Source organism: Lepidochelys kempii, chromosome 7 (genome assembly GCF_965140265.1).
Source record: "Lepidochelys kempii isolate rLepKem1 chromosome 7, rLepKem1.hap2, whole genome shotgun sequence".
NCBI lineage: Eukaryota > Metazoa > Chordata > Testudines > Cheloniidae > Lepidochelys > Lepidochelys kempii.
This window is the reverse complement of record NC_133262.1, coordinates 120,225,131-120,251,232: the sequence shown is the minus strand read 5'-3', so window position 1 is coordinate 120,251,232 and position 26,102 is coordinate 120,225,131. Positions and strand designations below refer to the sequence as shown.

Sequence of the window (26,102 nt, the reverse complement as noted above, 5' to 3'; positions counted from 1 at the left end):
CGACCCTCCACCCCCCCCCCAGATTAGTCAGGGATGTTTATGGTATAAGTCATGGACAGGTCATGGGCTGTGAATTTTTGTTTACTGCCCATGACCTGTCCATGAATTTTACTAAAAATACCTGTGACTAAATTGTAGCATTACCCATGCATAAATGGTGTGAGGGGTCTTAACTACTACTCCAGGTGTTCACTTGGAATACCATCTGGGTTGCAGCCCTATGGCCTTCCTGTAGGTGGAGGATTGATTTCTGTCTGCCCCATCTCCACTAGGTTCACCCCTGGAGACTAAGGAGGGAGCGAGGAGGGGTAAATTTCAGCTGCTGTCCAAACAGCAGCAGGGAGCCATCTTCAGTGGTTGCAGTACAGGAAATATCACAACTGAAATCAGCACTCCTTTGAATACCATTTGCTGATGGGTCAGACAGCGCTGGCTGGTAACTCCATATAGTCAGTATACCAGCCAGTGGCTGGATATAAAGGAGATACCCAGGTGTAGTTTACATTGCATATTCCTCAGCTCATCCATCCCCAAGCCCCGACTATGCATTGTAAAATTCAGGGTTCTTTCTCAGTTATTTTATGCTGCTTTGTTTTTGCCAGGCATTCCCAAATATGTATGTGTGGGGATAACTGCACCACTTTTGCTGATAGTATCAGATATACTTTGTATTCTGACTTAAATTTGTTCCAGCTATATGTGTTTTTAAAGTAATTTGAAAGGTAAACAACGTGATACACAAGTCACATTTTGTTGCATCCTTGGCTAAAATGTTAGAATATTTTGAAGTGTCAACCTGTGAATACAAACTTTTGCTGATGAGGAAAGAATTAAGTATACAGGGTTTTCTTTTGATGTTTCCCTGACATATGGTGCTTCTAACCCAGTGACAAATTAATTGACTAGATATAAAAGAGATGGACAGCGCTTAGCAATAAAGGACAGGATATGCATTACAAGACAGCTGGTTCTGCCACTGCTGGACTATGGAAACAATACACATCGGACAGCTAATGAGTCTCTGTTGCATGAGATAGATTCTCTTTATAATAGAATTGCACGCTTTGTCTCTAAATGGGGTTATTATACACCCCATTGCACAATGTTTGAAGAGCTTGGTTGGCCCTTGTAGTAGGTTAGGAGAGAAATAAATTGGAAAACAATTGCACATAAGACCTTCAATCCATCAACTGGTCCATATTTATCCAAATTACCAGTACACGCTCCCAAAATACAAATCTGTGATACATTCAGGGATGGAGTGTTAACACAGAGAAGCCTGGTTTTCACAAGGCCACTTTTTCATTTGCTGTTGCTTTTTAAACATACAAAAAGCTTGAACCCAAAGTAACAAAAAATGTTAGAAGTCACTTTTAGAGACATAGTGAAACTCTGTGCAGCAGAATGAAAGTTCCATGTAATGCTTTGCATGTGCAAATTGTAGTTCATGTTACAGTGGGCTGCCTGGTTACAGAAGAGTTGTTCTGTGAAAAAATCACACCACCTCTTAGATTTTAAGGCCAGAAGGGCCCACTGTGATCATCTAGTCTGCCTTCCTGTTTAACACAGGCCCGAGGACTTCCCTAAATCAATTCGTCTCTGAACTAGAGGATAGCCTTAGAAAAACTTCCAATCTTGATTTTAAAATTGCCAGAGGTGGAGAATCCACCACAGCCCTTGGTAAGTTGTTCCAATAGTTACTTATGTTCTCTGTTAAAAATGTATGCCTTATTTTCAGTCTGAATTTCTCTAGTTTCAGCTTTCAGCAATTGGATCTTGTTAGATCTTTGTCTGTTAGCCTGAAGAGACCACTATCACACATTTGTTCCCCGTGTATGTACTTACAAATTGTATTCAAATCATCCCTTAATCTTCTCTTTGTTAAAATAAATGGATTGAGCGCCTTGAATCTCTCACTATCAGGAACGTTTTCCATCCTTGAATCATTCTTCTTGCTTTTCTCTTAACCCTCTACAATTTATCATCATGTTTCTCAAATTGTGGGCATAGTATTTGAGCAGTATTTGCACCAGTGCCAAATACAGAAGTAATATAACTTCCCTACTTCTATTAGACATTTCCCTTTTTATACAGCCGAGGAGTGTGTTACTCTTGTGGCCACAGCATCCCACTGGAAGTTCATGTTCAGCTGATTATCCACCATGCCCCCTAAATCTCTTTCAGAGTCACTGCTTCCCAGGATAGAGTCCCCCATCCTGTAAGTATGGCCTACATTTTGTGTTCCTAGATGTATAATTTTACACTTAGCCATATTACAATGCATATTGTTTGCTTGTGTCCATCTTACCAAGCAATCCAGATCACTCTGTATCAGTGACCTGTCCTCTTCATTATTTACCATTCCCCCAAACTTTATGTCATCTGCACACTTTATGAGTGATGATTTTGTGTTTTCTACCAGGCATTGATAAAAACTTATAAGGGGTACCTCTGAATAAATTATCGTAGTTTAAGACCAGGATTTTCAAAAGTAACTTGTGATTTTTGGATGCTCAACTAGATATGCTTTAAAAGGTCCCAATTTTCAGAAAGTGCTGAAAACCAGGCCCTGTGAAGATGTTAAGGTTGGGCATCCAAAAGAAAAGTTGAGGGATCCCAAATCACGCCTCACTTTTGAAAATCTTGGCCTAGGTACCATACAATGTTGAGTTATGAATATAGATCATGCACAGCAGTTACACACTGTTGTAGGTCTCTTTTTTTCACACCCACAAAAGAATCCCCAATAAGGATAGCTGCACCATCCATGAAGCAGGTAGGTGAAAAGGATGTTCATCAAAGCCAGTCTAAATGACCAAGCCTGCCTACTTCCTACTCAGTCTTTTTGTCATCTTCAACCTGGAAGTCTAGGTCCCTTTATTCATTCCTTGTCGTTTAGTTCTGTTTCTGTTCAAACATGCTTCTTTTCCCCTTCCAGCTCTCCTGGGAGCAGAGAAGGATAAGATAGAAGATGAGTTTTTTAAATTAAAAAATGAGTAAAAAGGATAAAAAAACACAGAGAGAGATACAGTAAATGAGCCCCCAAATACAAAACAACTTGTTGTAAATGAGAGGACCAGACCTAATGCAGGCAGCCTTTCTAATGCTTGCTCCCTTGTGCTTAGACTCTAGACTTGACCAGGATAAGCATCTTCTACAAAAAATGTCCAGAAGTTCACTGGCCCCACAGTCTCCTAATCTGCCTCATGGAGTCCCAGTATAACACTACAGCTTCTTCTGTCAGGCTCCAGACTCACCTTGTGATGACATGATGTCCAGGGCCCTGCTTTTCTTACCAGACCCACACCCTTTCTAGTCTTTCTATTTACTTTCCATCCATGTTTTTTAGCCTTTCAGGTGTTCTGAGGATTAGCTGAGTTCAGTATCTCCTGAGTTCCTCTCCTTTCTGGACCCTGTCAGCACGCTAGTGCTCCCTCTTCAGATCAGATAAGCAACTGGGGATGTTCTATCCATGCTCTCTTCTCCTTTGCTCTTTGTGTCAGGATTGCATCATTCATCGGCCCTACCCTAACTTTCATTGGCCATTGTCTTCCTCAACAACTTCTAAAGAAGATCACTACTTCCTTCTGCCAACTTTCTCCAGTACAATTGACCTGCTTACCAGAAAACCCAATGTCACCTGAAAGTGAGAATAGGCATTTGCATGGCACTGTCATAGCCGGTGTCGCAAGATATTTACATGCCAGATGCGCTAAGGATTCATATGTCCCTTCATGCTTCAACCACCATTCCACAGACATGCTTCCATGCTGATGACGGGTTCTGCTCAATAACAATTCAAAACAGTGCGGACCAATGCATGTTCATTTTCATCATCTGAGTCAGATGCCGCCAGCAGAAGATTGATTATCTTTTTTTGGTGGTTCGGGTTCTGTAGTTTCCGCATTGGAGTGTTGCTCTTTTAAGACATCTGAAAGAATACTCCACATCTCGTCCCTCTCAGATTTTGGAAGGCACTTCAGATTTTTAAAGCTTGGGTGGAATGCTTTAGCTATCCTCAGAAATCTCACATTGGTACCTTCTTTGCGTTTTGTCAAATCTGCTGTGAAAGTGTTCTTAAAATGAACAACATGTGCTGGGTCATCATCCGAGACTGCTATAATATGAAATATATGGCAGAATGTGGGTAAAACAGAGCAGGAGGCATACAATTCTCTCCCAAGGAGTCCAGTCACAAATTTAATTAATGCATTATTTTTTTAATGGGTGTCATCAGCATGATGCATGGAAGCATGTCCTCTGGAATGGTGGCCGAAGCATGAAGGGGCATATGAATGTTTCGCATATCTGGCACATAAATACCTTCCAATGCTACAAAAGTCTCATGCAAACCCCTGTTCTCGCTTTCAGGTGACATTGTAAATAAGAAGCGGGCAGCGTTATCTTCCACAAATGTAAACAAACTTGTTTGTCTTAGCAGTTGGCTGAATAAGAGGTAGGACTGAGGGGACTTGTATCAGAGTGGTAGCCATGTTAGTCTGTATCAGCAAAAACAATGAGGAATACTTGTGGCGCCTTCGAGATGAACACATTTATTTGGGCATAAACTTTCATGGAAGTTTTACACTGCTTTGGTTTTGAATGCAGTTATGTAACAAAAAAAAATCTACATTTGTAAGTTGCACTTTCATGATAAAGAGCTCGCACTACAATACTTGTATGAGGTGAATTGAAAAATACTATTTCTTTTATCATTTTTACAGTGCAGATATTTGTAATAAAAATAATAATATAAAGTGAGCACTGTACACTTTGTATTCAGTGTTGTAATTTAAGTTAATATATTTGAAAATGTAGAAAAACATCCAAAAATATTTAATACATTTCAGTTGGGATTCTATTGTTTAACAGTGCGATTAAAACTGCGATTAATCACGATTATTTTTTTTGAGTTAATAGTGTGAGTTAACTGCAATTAATCAATAGCCCTAGTTCTAAGCCTTCATTTGATAAGCACAACCTCAAGTGTTAAAATTGTGAGTCAGGTCCCCCAAAATCACGAGATTGGCCTAAAAATGATATTTTTAAAAAAGTTTTTTATTTGCGTTTTGGTTTTGAACCTTTTGGATGTACACATTTTCCATCCTTTCTCTGCAACCACAAGGGCTAGAAACTTGTTTTTTAAATGATAGCTGAAATTCTCATAATCACCTTACCGCAGGAGCAGGGTACCAAGAAAAACAACAAGTATTGAGAGACGTGGCAACACTGGTAAAAGAACATTTCTACACTCACAGCATACAGAAGGGGGATCATTCTTTCTCATTATCTAACAAACTTAGATGCCTGCTATGTCTTTTTTTTGTAGAAGGATGATTATATTAAATAATAATAATTATCTCAGTCTGAGCGGTCGGGTTGCCATCTCTGAGGTACAAAAAAACAGGACATCCAGAATGATCCCAGGCCCATAAAACTGAACAACTGGTAGTGTGTACTGAGCACATTTACAAATTTCCCAGGACAGCCTCTTCAAAAAAGGGATGATTTTGGGAAAACCTGTACAGGTGGCAACATCACTGAGAGTGGTGAAGCATTAGCCCCATTGAAATGTGCAAAGCCATGATATAGACCTTACATAATACACGTATTTACTCAGGTAAAATAAATTAGACCTTAAACCATATTTGGAAGCAATCTTTCATCATTGAAAGCCTCTAGTGGCCATGGAGTTCCTCTGGGAACTTATGGCTTGTTACATCCATGTACTGCATAGGTTCTGTTGTAATGTGTGGGACGAGAAGACATATGACAAGGAAAAATTGCTCACTGGTAATTGTGTTTGTCATAGTCATCCCTAATTTTCCTTTCCTCCCACATCCCCTTGGGGGCTCTCTCAATTAGTGCTGTGTGTTGTTTGGTTTTCTTATATATTTATTTGCTCTGCAGGATTCTGTTTGGAGGAGAAATTGGGCGGGCTGGTTCTTTTATACAGGCTGTGATTGACAGTTTGGTTGACTCCTTACTTCCAGGTTGGTGGAGCTATATCCCTTAGTGTAATGTGATGGGGGTGGGAGAAGGGGACTACAATAAACACAATTACTGGTAAGTAATTTTCTCCTTGACTATATTTCTGGTGACTCTGTTTTATACCCTCTGTGCCAAAGCAGGTTTGCTGATGACAGTGTTTAAGAATATTTAATTCTTGGTACGAACTAGCTGGGTGTTTGTCTTAATGAGCTTATCCCACTGCTATCACAACAACTTTAAATACCTTATGGCTAGCAAGGCAGAGACTGACACACAGGCAGCTTTGTTTCTGCAAATAGCTGCTAGATTTACTTGCATCTTTCAGCTGGGTTGATATAAATACAGGTTGTCCTGTTGTTACTGTGACAGCAAATAAGAGCACTTATGAACTGTTGCTGTTCTGCTTATCTTGTCTCTTAGGAAAAGGAAAAGCTGTATGTAGAGCTGAAGCACATCTTGGCCCGGCAGCCTGGGCCCGAAGCGGCAGAACAGTTGCAGCTCTACCGACACACCCTCCGAGAGAAGACCAAGCAACTGAAAGTAAGAGATGCCCTTCATGGGATTAATCAGAAAGGGAGTCCATCTGAAGGGCTGCTATGCTTATAGGACTACATCAGTGCTTTGCACAGGGAAGGCTGTCTTCCCAAGGAGTCTTTTGGTGCTGAGAACCTGAGCCTCAATCTCTGGCTGGAGGTGGGGGCAAGGAGTTAAAAATGTTTCACTGTCAGGGGGTTTTCAGAAGACTGTAATTCTTCACAGTGCTTTCACTGCTTTTGTGCAGCCTGGCCAATAATACTGCAGTGCAGTAAGGGGGATAGCAAGTGAGAAAAGATAAGAAAGAATAATGTCAGAGAAAATGGGACAAGCTCTTTAAAATAGGACACTTCCTAAACTATAGCTGCGTATCAAAAGATACCTTTGTTTTCCTGTGATGTTACTTGGCTATACAGTTATTTAGCAGTTCAGCCGTTTCCTCTCAGCTTTTTATGCATCCATATTCCACACTAAGCTGTGATGCCAAAGACTTTTTAACTGTGGGGAATGGGCATAGTTTTCTTCATTTACAAGTCTTGTCTTGTCCTAAACAAATATTTCTGATGTTTGTCAAAAAAGGATAATTCAACATTTCCCTACATTCTCCATGAAACACTGGCCTAAGAGTCACAGCTCTTCCCACCTCACTGCCAAAAAATCATCAGGCTGTTGGAAGGAGTTCAGAGGGGAATAGCACTAATGACAAAAGGCTGAAAATATTGATTTACTAGGAAAGATTAAAATAACTGGATATGCTCAGCTTGATTAGTCAATAGATACAAATAAGAGGACAAATAGGACCAACAGTCAAAGATGGAAGAATAACTATAAAATGTCTCTACAAGCAAAGACTGGCCCATCAGTTGAGAAGCATCCTTTCTAAGAATCGTCTGAAACCTAACCATTTCCATTAGCCGTTGAGGGCAGATCAATAAGTAGATCCTCCATTTCATCCAAATAAATCTGTGAAAGAACACCTTGTATTTCAGTCCAGGAATAGCATGCTGCGTAAATATTACTAACTCAACAGGTTTACTTGGACAAGATATAGGGCCTGTTTATTGGTCTGCCCTCAGAGGCTAACCGAAACAGTTACATTTTAGAAATTGACTTCTTTTTCATAGATTCATAGATTTTTAAGGCCAGAAGAGACCATTGAATCATCTAGTCTGACTTCCTGTCTAGCACAGGGCAGAGAGTTTCATCCAGTTATCCCTATATTGAACCCAGTAACCTATGTCTCACTAAAGCTTATCTTCCAGAAAGGGATCCTGTCTTGATGTGAAGACTTCAACAGATGCAGAATCCACCACTTCCCTTGGTTTTGTTCCAATGGTGTTTTGGTTCTGAAGTGGACAGAACTGTACATGTTACTGTGGGTACATTGCCGAGCACTTACATGACATTTCTCTAGTCTACAGTACAGTGTTGTATAATGCCAGTGCTACCTGTTAACTGTGCTTTCTGTATGAAAGTCCATAACAATATTCATAGCCTCTCTGCTGGGGAAAACAAAGGGAGGTTGTTTTACTAATGTGTAAGCTTCCTAAGCATTCTGAGAATAGAATTTAGTAATATTATGTTTATTTGTTTCATTAAACAAAGAAGAAATGAAAGTGCAATTAGAATATTAATGTACAGCATATTACTCTAAACGCTCATCCACATGGACATTTTGAGATACTACAGATACATGAGGCTTAATTTCATTTTTTCTTAAATGAGTGAAATCTTCTAATAAGTGAGTCAAAAACATTTTCACACTCCTTTTAACATGCTAGTGGAAACTGTTCCTAAATCCTTGTTATTTCTCTCACAGTGCATTGTGCGTACATTAGTCTCACGTCTTATTACAGGGCTGACAAGAGTAATCTATCTTAACCCCTTGTCACTAGAAATCAGGATTTCCTGGTTCTGAAGAGCTGCCTCATGGAAAACGTTTTGAAGGTGTGATCATGAGAAGCAATTCTGCTTATATGAAATGTAGGGCTCTTCCCTTGTTCTTGACTATATGAAAGCAAGAGCCTTCTCCCAAGAGTTCATCTGCTCCTTCAGCTCCTTTCCCTGTTGAAGTCATCATCTTCTATTTCTGCATCATAATCAACTCTACACCAACCATGGGGAAAATCCTCCAGGAGCAGATGATGTTTACCCTCAATAAACAAGGAGCCTGTTTTTATGTAAATCTTAGTTATCTGGAAGAAGAGAAAAGAAATGCAAAAAATGTAAAATAGAAGCAGGAGTTTAGCAAAGATGAATATGATTCAAAGTTTTCCTTAGAGCTCTCATTGGTCTTTAATGCATTAAATTGCTGCTGTGTACATTTTTACTTCCTCACACACAATATTGTATTAGCAAACAGGCATACATGCTATTCTCCTGTGCCAGGTCAACATATGTTTATGGGTTGAGTAAAAACTTCACTGAGACAGATAGCTGTGAACTCACCCTTTGGTTTATGTAACTGTAAGGCTAGAGCTGCCTTGTGGAAGAACCTGCGAGGCATCAGTGTCCCTGATATCCTCCTGAGGTTAATTCAAGACCTACATAATGAGTCAGAGGCATGGGTGCATTGAGGTACCCTCAGGTCTCACAGATTTCACACTGGATCCAGAGTAAAGTAGGGATATGTCCTGGCTGCAGCCCTCTTCTTCTGCACAATAGATTGCTTCCTTGAACATATCTCCACAAATATCAGTATAACTGTCCATTTAACTTCTTTTACCAACCCGGATTATGCGGATGATGTCATCCTCTTTGGTCAGGATGCAAACAATCTTAAAGCTACACTAGAGAGCTTCCAGCACGAGGCACCTGCTCTTGGGCCAAGGATTTCTTGGGTAAAAGCAAAAATCCAGAGTGTTGGCACAAAAGTTGTGGTACAAGACATCTCTGCTTCTGGACAAACCCATGGAAGTAGTGGATAACTTCATCTACCTATAAAGAAAAGGAGGACTTGTGGCACCTTAGAGACTAACAAATTTATTTGAGCATAAGCTTTCGTGAGCTACAGCTCACTTCATCCGATGCATCTGATGAAGTGCATCTGATGAAGTGAGCTGTAGCTCACGAAAGCTTATGCTCACATAAATGGGTTAGTCTCTAAGGTGCCACAAGGACTCCTTTTCTTTTTGCGGATACAGACTAACACGGCTGCTACTCTGAAACGTTCATCTACCTAGGCAATAAATTGTCTTCAAACAGATGCAGCCCACCAGACATTCTAAGGAGAACTGGTTTAGCAGCCTCGGCAATGGAGGACCTGTATACGGTCTGGAGTGAACAAAAGTTGGAACTATATACAAAAGTATGGTTTTATGAAGCCTGCACACGTCAGATTCTCTTAGGTGGATCTGAAACAGGGACGTTGCTTAAAAAAAACATAAGGAAGTTGGTGCCATTTCATATGCATTGTCAGCAATGACTACTGGGTATAAGATGGTTTGACTTTATCAGTAATAGGGATGTAGCATTGAGTACTGGCCCAGAGAGGACTGAAGTCATCATTGGCCACTGCTGACTTTTTGGTCATGTTGCCCACCTTTGAGACAAAATCCCTGCACATCAAACTCTGAAGATTGGCCTTGAGATGAAGCGGGAATGCTGCCTGGTCATGGACTGGTGGTGGCCATGTGGTTGCCTGTGTTTCACCTGGCTGCATCAGAGCCTTAATAACTCTTAGATGCCTGGAATAAAGCTGTACAGAGTGCTCCCGGACACTCGATGCTCTGGACCTCTGCTATCGAAGGGTACGGTTGTTATTATTGTAAGGATAAGCCCCCACTTAAGACAAAAGGAGTATGTGAACCCACCCACAGGCTTTTGCTGAGTATTGTTTTGGGCAGGGGTGTGTGGGCATGTGTGTGTATGAAGGAGAACAGTCAAAAAACTGGGAGAGACCGAGGACAGAACAGTGAGTGAGGTAGAGGCAAAAAACAAGAAAGCCAAACAGTAGCCGATGAGCACAGTGTGACCCTGGAAAAAACTAGAGAGAATTTTTGGGTCTGTTGACTAAGGAGGCTTGGGGTTATAAGTAAGGCAAAGATTTTGTCACTGTTATTTTAGTAAAAGTCATGGACAGGTCACAGGCAATAAATAAAAATTCATGGAGCCCGTGACCTATCCGTGACTTTACTAAAAATAACTGGGAGCAGGGTTACATAGGGGGAGGAATGGAGTCCAATGGGTGAGGGGGGGACTGTCAGGCAAAGACCCCTGGCTCCAGCGGCTGCAGCAGGGGGCGCAGCCAGGAGGGGGCGCACGGCCCAGGGATGCTGTGGGGCAGGGGCGCACAGCCCCTGCTGCAGCTCCCACCACGGGGCTGGGGCACATGAGCCCAGCTGCAGCCCCTGGCAGAAGCTGCCAGGCTGGGGTGCACAGCCAGGCTGCAGTCCCCCCACTCCTTGCAAACCACAGGGCAGGGGCTGCAGGGTCCTGATTCCAGCTCTCCAGCTTGCAGTTGCAAGCTGTTGCAGCAGGGCAAGGGCGCACAGTCCTGCCTCAAGCTCCCGCTTCAGCTGTTGTCAGCTGAAGGTGGAAGAAGTCACAAAGGTCCGGTAAAGTCACGGAATCCGTGACTGCTGTGACCTCCATGACTAAATTGTAGCCTTAGTTATAAACTAAGAAACTGCTCCTATTGTTCTTGGTTCCTCCTGCATTTGGAGAAGCAGGACTTTATGTGTTCCTTGTAAATAAACAATGTTGCATCATAGAAAATACCTGACTCTCACCAATTTCTCTTCCTAACTGGAACATCGCCAGGGCTCCAAACTTTGACTAGTCTCAATATTCTTCTTTCTGCAGCAGGAAAGTGCTTTTGGTATGACCCTATTTCCAAATTAATTGATTTAAATGGGATTGGGATCATGCCAATAATTGTATCGCATGATGCCATATTGCTTATGTGGAGTTAATTATATTCTATAATACAGTGGGTCCTCTTGAACAAAAATGCAATATTAAAGTTCCTGTTCGCTTCTGATGAGGCAGGTCTTGTAAAGTCTGCATGAAATAGGTATTTATGAGTGTCTTGAAAGGGTGCTCAACAGAAGGTACATTAATGCTAGTAGAAGAGGATGGCTTTTCAACTATGTCTAAAATCGTCCTTCAGTTAGAAACATTAATGACGTAATGGTATAGGCAGATGGCCGAAAGATTCCAGAGTAACATTTGCTCTACTCCCTGGAAGTCTAGACCCCAGCCAGCTCTCTCCTGATTAGTAAAGATAGAAAGCACAACTCTAACTGCAAGCATTTTGAAATGTCCGGCTCACATTATATCTCTCAGCTCTCCCTCATTAAACTGGACAACTTTCATTTTAAGAGCCACAGTTTTCTCTAACCCCCACAAATATGCCTTTACCTTACTTTCACTGCTGAAAATTATATACATCAGAAATTAATAATCAAGACACTGAAATGCTAGGAAAATATAACTTGTGGTAAAGAGATGGATCCTATGCCATTTTAAAATTCCCTGCTTCATTATTTGTCTGTGCTCCTTGTTTTGGGTCTTTGGCTCACATTTGGGTCCAGGAAGGTGGAGGACTACAGTAAATGTTGTTAATGTCTCTCAAAAGCTGCTTGGTGAAATACGCAGTGTAGCTTTAACTCTGAGATTTTATCTGATAGGGGAGAAGGGAGTGTGTGAAAGATGTAACCTGTGAAGCTGTGAAGCTTATTTTTTGCTTTTGGTTGGTTAGGTTTTGTCTTCAGAACTGAACATGTATGAATCACAGAGTCAAGAGTACAAGTATGAAATAGAGAGACTGGGCAATGAGCTTCTGAATGTGAAGAAGAAATACCTAACCCAGAAACGCAAGGAACAGCAGACCAAGTAAGGAATAATGTTAATTCTCTTGATCCGTCTCTCCAGCTAACCCTCAACCTTAGGCATGGTCCACCTCAGTTGCATCTGAGTGCCTACAAAGATATAAATGCAGAAAAGTTTGGGTGCTCTCAGAGTTCTTCCCTCTTCTCCTTGAGCAGGTCTAGACATTTTTAAAAAAAATCTTTAAATGTTTTTCTTTCTCATGTTCCTCTTCCTCCCTTTCTTTTCTCCCATCTTCTCGTATGTCTTCCATCTTCCTCCTCCTTTCTCCATCCTGTTCTTCCATTCTCTAGTCTCCTTTTTTTGGCAACACTTACAGTATATTTGCTGCTTCAGGGTTGTATGTTATTGTGTGAATGCTATTGCATTAGGATGGGATTCATCATCACAGGTTGGGCACTAAGAAAGCACTGTTCCCCCACGAACACAACTGAACAATTCCATGGTTCACAAAGATCACCTGTCATAATTGTGGTGACTTCTGAGAGAGCCTAGGGCCATCCTATTGAGGTACCTGGAGATCAGTGCAAGGACTGTGAATTTGATCTGATATTGGGAAGGGAGAAAACTGCATTGATTGGAGCACTGGGGTGATATGTTTACTTTGGTCTGAATCTCTTAGCAGATGCGATGCAGCATGTTACACCAGCTGGAGCTATTTTTAAGGCTGTTGTATTCATTCCTATGTTACCCGCACAATATAGGGCACCCCACCTATACCCTACCGAAGGCTCAAGGCATGACCTGGTCAATTTAGGCACCACCACATTTTCCTGACCGAGGGCTCAGGGTGTAAGGCACCTACTCTTTCCCATGGGGCTCCAGGAGAAACCTGGCCAATTTAAGTACCTGCCATTTCCCACGGGGCTCCAGGCTCTACGGGTCTGTGTTATCTTTTCCCAGTGAAAGAGTCTTACACAGCTGTGCTTTAAACATCTATTTATTAGCAACACACACAGAATACGTGTAACAAACAAATCTCTTATGCTCACTACTCCCAATATACAGACAAATTTCTCCTGTTGGCCAGTCAGGATCCACTCATCTGAGGGTTCCCGGCGATGCCTCTGCATGTCACGGTCGTGCAGGGGGTCAGAGTTCCAGCAGCTTGATGTTGAATTGTGGTCCGGAAATGGTTCCCAAAGAGCATTGTTTTTCATTTACATTATATAGGTAAAATGAGCTACCTCCTTCAAACTTATCACAATGTCCCACACTCCTAGATAACAAAAAATTTAACCAATTACACACTGGCACCTGTGTGTCCTCCTTCCTGCCCAAGTTTTTATACATTTTTATCTTTCATGCCTTCTATGAAATTGTAACTTAGTTGTAACTTAGTTGTCACTTCCTCTGTTTATGCAGATGGTCGGCATAAAAATGCTGGTCAGAGCTTATTTTACCATTTATTGGATCAGTGTGCCCATATCTGCGTCCACCAGCATGGGGTGGATCTCCTGGCCTGCTATAGATGAGAAGAAGCATTCATTGCCATTATTGCTAAGGGCCATGAGACTGTAAACTATCCTTATCATTGATGCGAGGACATACTTAGTTGAGGATGATGTAGTAGTGTGTGCCACTTCTTCTAAGTGTATCCCCTCACTTACCAACATCACTTTGGTCATGGCTGGGTTGAGCTTCAGCCAGCTGCCCTGGCCCATGGTCAGGAGACTATTTTGCAGCAACAGCGTCTCTGTCTGACATCAACTTAGGTTGGTCCCGGTATTGGTGCTGATCAGATACGGTTGGAGGAGACCCTTTGCCACTTTCTCTATTATCTCACTCAGAAATAGGAGTTTGGATTCAGGGTGGTAACTGGGCAGCTCAGGTGCATCTACTGAAGGCTTCTCAAGCACTGACTGGACTGTGGATCTCAAGGGATTTTACAAATATTCAAACTGCACAGCACCCTGATGGGGGAGGTAGTTCTTCTTCTGAATGCATATTCCTAATGTTGGGATCATGTATCCCTGATGCCGCAGAGTCTTGGAGAAAAACCACGCTCATTGGGGCTGCATGAGTGCTCCCTTGTGGCTGCAGAAATTCATTACCCACAGCTTTAGACGGGAGGAGCAATGCCCAAGCACTTCTTTCTTCTCCTCAGCTGCACCTACAGTCTTTCTTTGCTAGACTTCTCACCCCTTTCTACCTCAGGCTGTGTCTGAATCTTTTTGTATCTAGTTAGTCACTAGTGTTTTAGCCAATGCTGAATGTTTTAGTTTGATGGTAGGTAATTTCCCTCTATAGTCACAGAGCACAGTTGAGCATTCAAACCAGCTGCTCTCAATTTTCAGAAGTGACCAGTGTTTTTTGGGTGTTCCACTTGTGATGCCTTAAAGGGGCCTAATTTTCAGGTGGTGGGTGCTTGACACAGTCTGAAAAATCAGGCCCCATTATGGTGCCTCAAGTTGAACCCAGAATCACTAGTCATGTTTGGAAATGTAGATATTTTCCCCAAGGAGAGGTTTCTAGGGGATGATGTAATTTTGCAGTTGGATGGTTTGATTTCCAGTAATGTTTTTTTGCATGAGCCAGTTTTCCTTCCACCCATCTTCTCCCCCAGCCTGCCCCCTCAGACACTCCAAACTCCATTTTTCCATTTTTGTTGACTGTGATTCAAAGCTACCTGCATTTGTCTTTGCCTTAACTGTATTTTAGAGAGCAAACAGTACTGATGGTGGAACTAGCAAAATAGTCAGTGATAACAAGTGACCTTTGTCCATCTGCAAATTGTATAAAGCTGCCTCGATGTTGGAATTATCAACAATTGTTCACTGCTAATGGCCTTCCTGGAGTTTTAGGATCAATACATGAGGCTCCCATAATGTCTAACAATCCATTTCCAACAGTTAAGTGTCCTCTTGAAAACACTTTTAATGTTTACAGTTTGGACCTTGGTTTCATATTAGCTTTTGTGCATGAGAAGAAAAGAAATACGCTCCTGTTTTGCTGTATGTCTGTAGCTAGAATTGATGTCCTGTTATAATTGTATTGAGAATCACATTACTCAGGACCTGACTTCTTTTACCTTGCCTGGGATGGTTATGTTTGCAGCTGTCAGTCACAAACAGTGATAAAGAGGTTCCCGTCATTGGTCAGTTTATGCCAGTCCAACAGGGCTGGCTCCAGACACCAGCGAAGGGAGCAGGTGCCTGGGGCGGCCAATAGAAAGAGGCGGCACTCCGTCAGTTGTTGGGGCAGCACGTCCGGGTCTTTGGCAGCAATTCGGCGGCGGGCCCATCATTCCCTCCCTTCCACTTTGGCGGCAGCTCAATCAGTTTTTTTCCCCTTTCTTTTTTTTCGCCTCTTGGGGTGGCAAAAAGGCTGGAGCCAGCCCTGCAGTCCCATCATTTTGTTTAAAAGTTAAGGATTAAACTCAGTAGCTGAATTTAGCAGGCCATCTCTCCCTGGCAGCCACCTGCAGGGGCCAGGCACAAGGCCAATCCTTTGAGCATGGGTGTTTGTTCCCTGCTAGCCACACCCTATGTGTGTTCTGGGAATCCATCCAAGTGCCAATGCTGAGACTTGTCCAGGACCTCAGTGATTTATGTTGCCCCACACCTGTTTCAGAGGTTGACAACATTGTTTTGGCTCCCAGCCCTGACTCACACTCCTCCTCTGGAAGGTCGCTAGAGCTGAGCAAAATTCTTTTGGTGAATAGTTTATTTGCCAAAAACAAAATGCAGTTTCAGGTTGATTGAAACTGTTTGCTGTTGATCCCTGTTCCAATGGTTTATTTATGAAAAGTAGGAAAGCTTCAAAAGAAGAGATTGAGACAGCCCATAACTCAGTGGTTAGGGTGACCTGCAAAACCCAAGTCCAAATTCCTTCTCCAGAACAGTGGGAATTGAATTTGGGGCTTCCACAAACTAGGGGAGTGCCCTAGCCACCACTGCTCCTTCTCCTTCATTTGACCCAGCTTACATTTTGTTGACATTTCATGTTCAGTTCAACCCAAAATTAAACTTTTTTTGACTTGATCATTGTAATAGCGGCAAATGGCTGTTGTGGCTGCCTTTGCTGATAAAAAGAGAATCCCGCTGGTGCAACAGCATTGGCAACATTACTGACTATGCTGGTATGCAGCTGAGTTAATGCTCCTAGATAGCACTGCAGAAAGGTGTAATCTAAAGGCCTTTATTGATTTGCACGGTACTGCCCTCTTTGTGATTTAAAGTCTTGGTTATTGAAGTGATGCGGCTTTCCCTGGCTGTAATGATTGGTGGACTTGCATGGGACCTTCGCTTTGGATTTGACTTCAAGCAGGAAATCTTGTGTTTGGGACTGTAAACGTTTAGTCCTCTTTTTCTGATCCCTGGCCCTCCCTGACAGCATCCCCAGCTCCCTCTGACATCCTTTCTTCCTCCCTTTTCTCCCCTACCACTACTTGTTGCTTTTCTTCTCCATTACCTCTCCTGGTTCCCTCCAACACCATGGTATTGGTTTGATCTCAGAGGATTGGTCATGGGATACGGAGCCTTTAGTCGCTTCTAGGTCGCCTGCTTGAATCCAGATCAGAGACCTGATCCATTAGCCCTTTCCTGTGTGAGTAGCTGCATTGACTACAGGCAGTAACCAGAAAGTCATTACCACCTGACAGCTTGAACAATGATGCTGTGTGAAACAGTACCTGGTGCACAAGAATCAGCAACACTGCAGTTGGCACCCTTGCTGACAGCCTCAGTGGGCACCCACAGTTTGAAAGGACATGGAGCTGGGCCAACCTTCTCGCTCCAGCCTTTGGATTGAAGTACACTGCGGGTGGCAATACCTGTCAAGATGGGGCACCTCAGGCCCCAGGGCTGTCAGCCTGGCACTTTCCCTCAGCACTATGTTGACTTTGTTAAAAATATTTACAAGTGGTTTGGTTTATTTGTGTGCATCTAACCCAGGGGTGGGCAAACTATGGCTTGGGAGCTGCATCCGGCCCTTCAGACATTTTAATCTGGCCCTCAAGCTCCCGCTGGGGTGTGGGGTCCGGGGCTTGCCCCGCTCTGGCGCTCCAGTCAGGGAGCAGGGTCGGGGGCTTGCCCCGCTCTGCGCGTGCCGTGGCTCCGCGCAGCTCCTGGAAACAGCGCTATGTCCCCCCTCCGGCTCCTACATGTAGGGGCAGCCAGGGGGCTCCACACGCTGCCCCTGCCCCAAGCGCCACTCCCACAGCTCCCATTTGCTAGGAACTGAGGCCAATGGGAGCTGCAGGGACGGTTCCTGCAGACGGGGCAGCGCGCAGAGCCACTCCTCCACATAGGAGCGGGAGAGGGGACATGCCGCTGCTTCCAGGAGCTGCTTGAGGTAAGCGCCGCCTGGAGTCTGCAATCCTGACCTCCTCCCACACCCCAACCCCCTGCCCCAGCCATGATCCCCCTCCTGCCCTCTGAACTCCTCAGTCCCAACCCGGAGCACCCTCCCTTGCCCCAGCCCCTCATATTCAGCCCCACCCCAGAGCCTGCACCCCCAGCCAGAGCCCTCACCCACCTCCTCACACCCCAACCCCATGTCCCAACCTGGAGCCCCCTCCTGCACCCTGAACTCATTTCTGGCTCCACCCAGAGTCTGCACCCCCACCTGGAGCCCTCATCCCCTTCCACACTCCAACCCCCAATTTCGTAAGCATTCATGGCCCGCCATACAATTTTCATGCCCAGATGTGGCCTTCGTGCCAAAAAGTTTGCCCTCCCCTAACCTAACCCAACCTGTGCTTAATCCCATGCTTCCACACAAATGACATGTGGAACAAGAAAACATCCCTGGCCTCCGTATGAGGTTTCTCTTGGATTTTTCTTTTTTCAGATAGTAATATTGGGGGGCCAAGGGAGAAATGCTAACTATAGGAAGCCATTTTTTTCACTGGGAGATCAATCCAGGGGCCAAGGAGATTGGGCAGGAATCAGCAAAGGCCAAAGATTAGCTGTTAAAGCAAAATGACAAAAAATACAAGGAAATTGTGTTCCTTTACAATAACTGTTTATTTAATCTTAACTAAGCTAGGGCCAGTCAATATGGCCTAGTAGACAGATTGGACTGTGACTTAGGAAGCCTGGAATCTATTCCCAGTTGTGCCATTAACATGTTGGTTATCCTTGACCAAGTCACTTCCCCTTTCTGTGCCTTAGGTTCCCCATCTGTAAAATGAGGGTATCCTGACCTCTTTTGTAAAGTTCTTAGAGCTCCACTGTTATTATAGTAAACTAGGACTTTGTAAAATCCTGCTTCATTTATTTTAAATATTAGAAAAGATTAATGGAGTGATGTCAGATTGGAGGGAGGTCTCAAGTGGGGTTCCACAGGGATCTGTTCTGGGTCCAGTGTTGTTTAACATCTTTATGAATGACCTGGCTATAAGTGTAGAAGAGCATACTGATCAAGTTTGCAGAAGACAAAAATTCAGAGGGATCTTGACAATTTGGGGAACGGGGCTATGGACAACAACATGAAATGTAACAAAGACAGATGTAAGATGCTACACTTATGGAAGAAAAACCAAAAGCACAAATACAGAATGGGGGGAAACTGGCTTGGCAGCAGCACTGCTGAGAAGGCTCTGGGAGTTGTGGTGGATCACAGCTTCAACCTGAGTCAGCAATGCGATGCTGTTGCAAAAGAAGCAAATGCAGTTTTAGGTTGCATTAACTGAGGCATAGGATGCAAGTCATGTGATGCAATAGTACCGCTCTACTCGGCGCTGGGTAGGCCTCAGCTGGAGAACTGTGTCCAGTTTTGGTCACCAATGTATAGAAAGGATGTGCAGCAACTGGAAAGGATCCAGAGGTGAGTGACAAAGATGGTCAAAGGGATGGAAAGCAAGCCATGTGAGCAAAGGCTGAAGGAACTACGTATGTTTAGTTTGGAAAAGAGGAGATTAAGGGGGGTATGATAACGGTCTTCAGATACTTGAAGGCTGCCAAAAAAAGATGGAGAAAAGTTGTTCTCTCTTGCCACAGAGGCCAGGACAAGAGGCAATGGGTTCAAACTGCAGAACAGCAGATATAGATTAAATCTCAGGAAAAACTTCCTAACTGTAAGAACAGTAGGACAATGGAACAGACTGCCTATGGAGGCTGTGGAAGCTCCTTCACTGGAGGTTTTCTAAAGGAGGCTGGAACCATCTTTCTTGAATGGTTTAGACACAAGAAATCCTGCATCTTGGCAGGGGATTAGACTAGATGACCCTTTCAGTCCCTTCTAACCCTATGGTTCTATGATTCTATGATTTCTGACACCTGTCTCTGAAGTCTTGAGGTGTATCTCAGAAAACTGAAAGTTTTATATTTATTCTACTCTGGATACCACCCACCCCCGGACCTATTAAAGAGTGAACATCTAAACATTGCTCCATTCTCTTAAGGCCACCACATTCAAGCTTTGGATCCTCAGATGGAGGAAGTTCCTGAGGCTATAGGTACCCCACAGATATAGTGTTGGTTTTCTGCAAATATAACAGGCTGGATAATTATAACTGGAACTTTGTTAAAATTTGAAGACAGATAACAGTATTTATTCATTAAAATTCAACAAAGGAAAAATATCTCTCCATCGTGCCTTTGATGAATCTAGCTATTTGTTTGAAAACAAATGAGGACTTGGTAGAATGGGGCGATGATTAGAAACCCAAAGTCACAAAGCTCACGCTTATTCTAGTTCTAATGAGATGCTCTGACCAACTTCGGGCGGCTAACATTAGAACTCATTTAGTTCTAATTTTTAATAATTCTGAAAATCATCGGTAGTCGCTTAATTAGATCCAAACAGACACCTAGTCTTGGCTGTTTAGCCTAACAGGCTTTAATCAACATATTTTTAATGATCTCTTGGTAGAGTGGTTGCATCACAGAAACTTTGGAGGACACAGGACTTGCTTTGTTTGAAAACACTGTTGCATAGTTAAAGTGAAAAACATTTCTTTCCTTTCTCCTCTTTGTTTCCTTTAAAGGGATAAGGAGCGAGTGTTGGCTAACATGGAGCAGGAGTTTCCAATGCAGAGAATGGATGTTCCTCGTTTCACTGGGGGAGGCTTTGCTCTCACCAAGCAGCCGCCCAAGGTTATGGCCTAAACTGGAGTCATCTCATCATGTCCCACTTTTCCTGCTGAACTAAATTAGTTCTTGGGTGTTTCAGAGAATGGTTTTAGATTAACTCATATCAAATGTTCTCTTTGGTATCACTGCATTGTTTTCATAAAAGAAGCTTATTCTAGAGTGGGCAGTGCTGTAATTTACACACAATAGGCTAAATTCTGCTCTTGATGGCACCAGCATTACCACATACATGTCCATGGAGCTGCACAGCTGGGACATATGCTGATATTTCTTCCTTGTTACTGTGACTTTTTATTTAGAATTGTAACACCCAAAACACTTAAATGTGCACAACTATATACCCTCTATCTACCTCCATCCCAAGCACATATTCCGTTTATCCATCAATTTAAATCTACTAAAAGGAAGGAGAAAAACAGAAAACAAGGAAAAAGGAATAACGAGAAACTCCATGTCCTATTTTAAGCAAACGCCGAATTGACAACTCTTTGCTCAGATGTTCACGTGAGAAAATTCTTTGTGGGGGAGAAATATCATTTGGTTTATTCAGTATTTGCTACAGCCATTATTAAGATCAAGGGAGTTTTTGGCCACAGTGGACCTACCCACTGTACAATTGGGATGCAATTCTGCATACTGGATGTGGATACTAAGTGACATAATTATGTCTGTTTAAATAGGCAGTCTATATACTCTGTCTGGAACCTGCCATCCTCTATAAATTGTTTCTTGTAAATCTGAACTCAAAACATGGCAAACTTTGCACTTTAATTTCTATTAGGAGAAAGATCCTGGAACATTTTTGTAACTTTAAAAAATTGTTTTTGCAACACAGTGTGAGCCCTCCAACCTTTTTGGCCAAAAGAGATTTAATTACCATTGATTACCAAGTGATATGACAAAATCACTGCAAGAGGTGCTGAAGTATAGAAAACTCTCAAGCTGTAAAATAAAATGTTTTGAAACTGCTTTCTATATGGAATGCTCTCTCCTGGCTCAGGGGATGAAAAACTAGTCCAAAGAGATATGCTGATAAATATTTAATAAAAAAAAACCCCTTTGCAGAGATTTTGATCTTTGCTTTGGTGGAACACATAATTAAATATTAAAGCTACTGTGGGAAACTTTTAATGGAAGTGTTTAATTCAGGAGACTCAAGTTAAATACAACAGGGATCTACTTTGCTGTTACATCAGAGGCCAGAACACTGAGTCATCAGATCTATTGTATTTTTTTTCTCTCTGTCAAGTATATTTACGCCACAGTATCATTTTAGAGGAGTCTTATTGTCTGACTCTTGTCTGGTGTGTGTTTATGACATTTCAGTACAACCACAATAATCCAATCACAGTAAAGTCAAGATGGCTGACCTGGATATATTAGTATGAAGACGTCCCAAATAGGGTCTAGGCCATTCTTTAGAAAGGAGCTGAATTTCCAGTGTTTCTATAAGGCCAGATTTTTCCCCGTTTACTCAGTAGTAGAAATATACTTTGAGTAATGTACTGAGTAGTAATGTACTTTGGGAGCAGTCATACTGAAATAAATTAAACTACTCCCAGAGTAAAGCATTACTCCACATGAGTAACAATGGCAGAATAGGGCTCAGAGAGCCTCAGAAGCCCAGCCCATTACGGATAAGTCATTTGTTTATTACTCCATATCTTAACTGTACTGTATAGGGGCCAAATTCAAAGTTCATTCAAGTCAATGGATGTCTTTCCATTAATTCAGATCAGGATCTAGGAAAGTGAGCGTAATCTAATGGTTAAGGCTGGGGTGGGGAGTAGGCACCAGGATGATTCCCTGCTCTCCCTCTTTCTGCTTATGTGACCATGGACAAGTCCCAATCAAACAGATTCTGCCACCATTACCTGCACTGTTTAGTATCTAGTGTCAAAATAAATGGGACTATGAATGGAATAAGGTACTATTCAGTGTTGAGTAGGGGAGGCAGAATCTGACCTTAAATAGCTCACTGTCTCAGTTTACCTATCTGTAAAATGGGTATAATAATACTTGAGTGGAGAGTTATGTGGATTAATTCATTCTTGTTTGAAAAGTGCTTTAAGCTACTTAGATGAAGAGCACTATAGGAATGCAAAGTACTAGGATTTGTGACCGCAAGTATGCTTCCCAGTCCGAAGGGATGATTAATGAGTATGACCCCACTTGCCAAGTGCAGCACATGGCAATAAAATGCTAGGAGACTAATGTTAGGCAGCCAAAGTTTGAATACATTGGCCACTAGCCCTGTCCCAGCTCAATTGCATTAACTTACCTGTAGTGGGCTGGTCACCCACTCCTGCCCTGAAGGGCTTGAAATCAGCCCTGGGAGAGGGCTGAGGCTGCAAGAGGGCTGCTGCTAGGGAAAGCAGCAAGCCTCAGTTGATTGGGGAAACAGCCACAGCTGTGGCCAAGCCCCAATCAGGGCCCAGATAGCCTTTATAAGAGGGCAGTGGGCCAGGAGGACAGTCTCTCTCTAGATGTTGAGAGAGAGGGGCCTGACTCTTGGGAGCTGAGCAGGGTACCTATCAGTGGAGCAGGGCTGGGGAAAGGCTAGAGGAGCTGGGGAGCTCCGGCCTGAGAAACCTCCAGGCTGCAGGCCTTGATGAAGGCCTAGGAAAAGGGTACTGGGGTTGCAGAGGGCAACCCAAGGGTAGGCAGAAACAGCAGGTCCAGACCCTCCTTGCCGATGATGAGTGGCAATTATACTGCAGTCCGCCCCAGGGAGCGGGTGCTAGATGGTGACTGGCAGTAGCCAAAGACTGAGGCGAGGTGGGGATAGGGGGTGGGGGAAGACCCAGATCTGTGGGGATACTGCCAGGGGGCAGCACCCCGGCGTGAAAGGAGCACCGGAGTCTGGGAGGGACTCGGGGCCCAACGGCAAGCAGGACACCGGCCTGCAGAGGGTGCTCGGGAGCCTGGAAATGCTAATTCGCTGGACGACCAGCAGGAGGTGCCGCAGGGGTGAGTCCCGCCCTGCTACATTGCCACTTTCAGGAGAACTAAACTTGCTCAGGAATTTGAAAAATTAAGAATTGTTGCTAATAACTTTTATCATTGCCAGGAACTAAGCAACTACAGCCTGCCTAATTTACAGCGTCAGAGAGTCCTGAAACCTTATGTAGATTCAGGCATTAAAACTGTCTCAGGCATACCAGAAAGAGAACAAACCCCCCGAGGACTATATAAAAGCCAGAGAACTTGAAAATCATTGTCACTGTCTGTGAATCTGCGTGGTGCCGAGGCGCTTTTAATGCTTGAAGATTTGACTTACACAGCAGGAAACGACAGAACTTTAATGGTAGCATCATTTGTTCACTTAGCCCTGCGTGGCAGGCAGCATTTCTGAAGTACTCATTTAGGTCCCGTCGCTGAATAATGATAATTGAATCCAACACTGGGCGAGATGTAAACCAGAAGGAATAGGCACACTTCACCTTTTGGTTGCTGTAAAAGCACGTGAAAAGATGGAGATGTAGGGCTCGATCCAGGCCAACTGAAGTCAATGGGAGCCTTTCCACTCACTGCAACAGGTGTTGGATTTGGTCCATAGCAGTCTTCCTGGTAAGTCTATCATGGATTCTAAGGAACTTTTCTTATGGTGGGTGTGATATTTTGAGTGTTTGATTTCAGAGCTCCGGAGGGGGAGACACACTACTTTAAAGACAGGGTAGCTTCCCTGAAGAAGCTTACTATCTAAGGCCCTAACCCTTTAAGCTGAGGTCAATTGGTGCAGAGGGGTCTGTCCGCATCACATTGCAGGAGCAGGGCCTCGCTCAGACAACACACATGATATAACAAATTCAGCCACAGAAGTGTGAGCTCTCTGGGGGAGGGACCATCTGTTTGCTACACGTGTACAGAGTCCCTAGCACCAGGCGGCCCCGATCCATAAATGGGACCTGTAGGCACTACTGGAGTGTGAATAATAGATAGCAGCACACACAACGTGCCTTATTGTCATCTCCTACCAGTGTAAATCAGGAACCACTCCCCTGAAGTCCATGGGGTTTCACTGGTGTAAGGCAGATCACAACCAGGACCCACCTGTGGGGAGGTCAGTATTGCAAACACATAATAAGAAGGGACGGGGGTGCTCATGAATGGGTGCTTTTCCAAGAATCACTGAAGAAGGTGTGATGTGTGCGTGGAGGAAGCTGTGGCTGGATCAGCAGGAGAGGAATATGATTTTAGCAATATGTTCTAAATGGCCTAGAAGAGTGAGAGGTGAGACACAGTGTGGCCAGCAAGGAAGAGGCTGCAGTAGTTTACAGGAAAGCTAACCAAGGTGTTAGCAGCCTGGGGAAGAAGGAATGAGACATCACTGTGAGCTAACACTGAACAAAGCATCACAGCATATATACCCTCCCTCTGGATACACTGGCTGTCAGGTAGGTGTGTCAACATTTGCACTGTAAACACTATTATCAGAGCTTTATAATTTAGCCATACAAATTTCGAGCTGGTGTGTAGTATGCCAGTTCTCAGATCACTGAGCAGTATTCCACCCCCTCTTACGCCAGGGCTGAATTAACTACGCCACAAGCAAATTTGGAGAGAGGTGGCAGGGTGAAAAGGATCTCTTTGAACGTTTTATTTTAAATCTTAAGTTACAGGAGGATGAATCAGTGGCAAAGCCTGGAACACCAGGCAGGAATTGTGGTTCCTAACCTGGTTCCCTATTCACCGGCTCACACTAAGCCCATCAGGCTCAGCATTTACCCTCTCAGAGCGGAGGCTCCAGATTAGGTTAATTTGAATTTAGGGACTTTAATAAATGAATAGTAGTTACTCAGTGGGTGATGTCGCTGATGGGTCACCCCTTCCAGGGGAGGATGTTTTCAGTTTGTTTCCAAAAACTATCAGGAGAGTTGGTGAAGCTTTTCCATCGAATAGCTCTTTCCTCTATGAATGGTCCCATTCAAGTCAACAGGGCTCTTTGTGGAATAAGGGGTTACCCAACAAGTGTAAGACAGAAGCTTGACCCAGGAGCTGGGGTTAAGGATCCTATCTTCAAAAAGCAGTGCCTAAGTTGTGCCTGTCAAATATGCACAGATAGCTGCATATTTTAATCAGGTGCAATTGACTGTTGGCATGTGCAAGTGCATTTGATGGATGCAATTTAGGAGCAGTTTAGAGTCCAGATTGTTTGAAGGACTGAGGACCCTCAACTCCCCTTGAAGTCAATGGGAATTGTGATTGCTTAGAACCTCTCAGGAGGTGCTGAGCACGTTGCCACCAGAGGAAACATTTAGGTAGGGTGCGGCGGTGGGTGGGAGTTGTTTCCAAGTCCTTGGAGTGGCAGGTCTGGGGGTTGGAGAAAGCAGGCCTCTCCCACCCTGCTGGGCAGCTGGGATCCGCAGGGGTTCCTGGTTCATCATCTTGGCCCACAAAGCACAAATCTATCCCAATTCTTGCTACAGCTAGGGAAGGCGAGCTCATGGCGCACCTCCACGGCAACCAGCCTCTTCTTCCCATGCAGGGTCAGCTAGATGCAGGTGCACGTATACGACTGCAGCTTTGTGCTTCGGCCTGGAGAGGGGAGAGTGGGAGAGGATGGGTCAACAGGGCTCGGCACCTTTGAGGGGGAGAAGCTATGTCGGCACCTCCCCCTTTAGTATTCTCAGGAGAGACAGTGAATGGATGTCAGTGGGACCATGGGATATACCTGGCCTCCCATTGCTAGGCCCATGGGTTGTTGCT

The 26,102-nt window shown here is 43.7% G+C and overlaps 1 protein-coding gene across 6 annotated transcripts in view; it reads left to right on the top strand.

Moving 5' to 3' along the window:
* The window catches only part of CFAP58 (cilia and flagella associated protein 58), a 450,792-nt gene that overhangs the window by 82,510 nt on the left and 342,180 nt on the right, over window positions 1–26,102 (top strand). For 2 of the 6 annotated variants that reach the window (XM_073354430.1, XM_073354432.1), the window contains exons 16-18: window positions 6,412–6,531; window positions 12,227–12,360; window positions 20,288–21,559. In XM_073354430.1, coding sequence (XP_073210531.1) covers window positions 6,412–6,531; window positions 12,227–12,360; window positions 20,288–20,408 — 375 coding nt within the window. In that variant the 3' untranslated portion in view covers window positions 20,409–21,559. Of the gene's footprint in view, window positions 1–6,411; window positions 6,532–7,787; window positions 8,043–12,226; window positions 12,361–20,287; window positions 21,561–26,102 lie in introns of those variants that run through there. The other 4 variants (XR_012160075.1, XM_073354431.1, XM_073354433.1 and 1 more) reach the window with 3 other exon arrangements.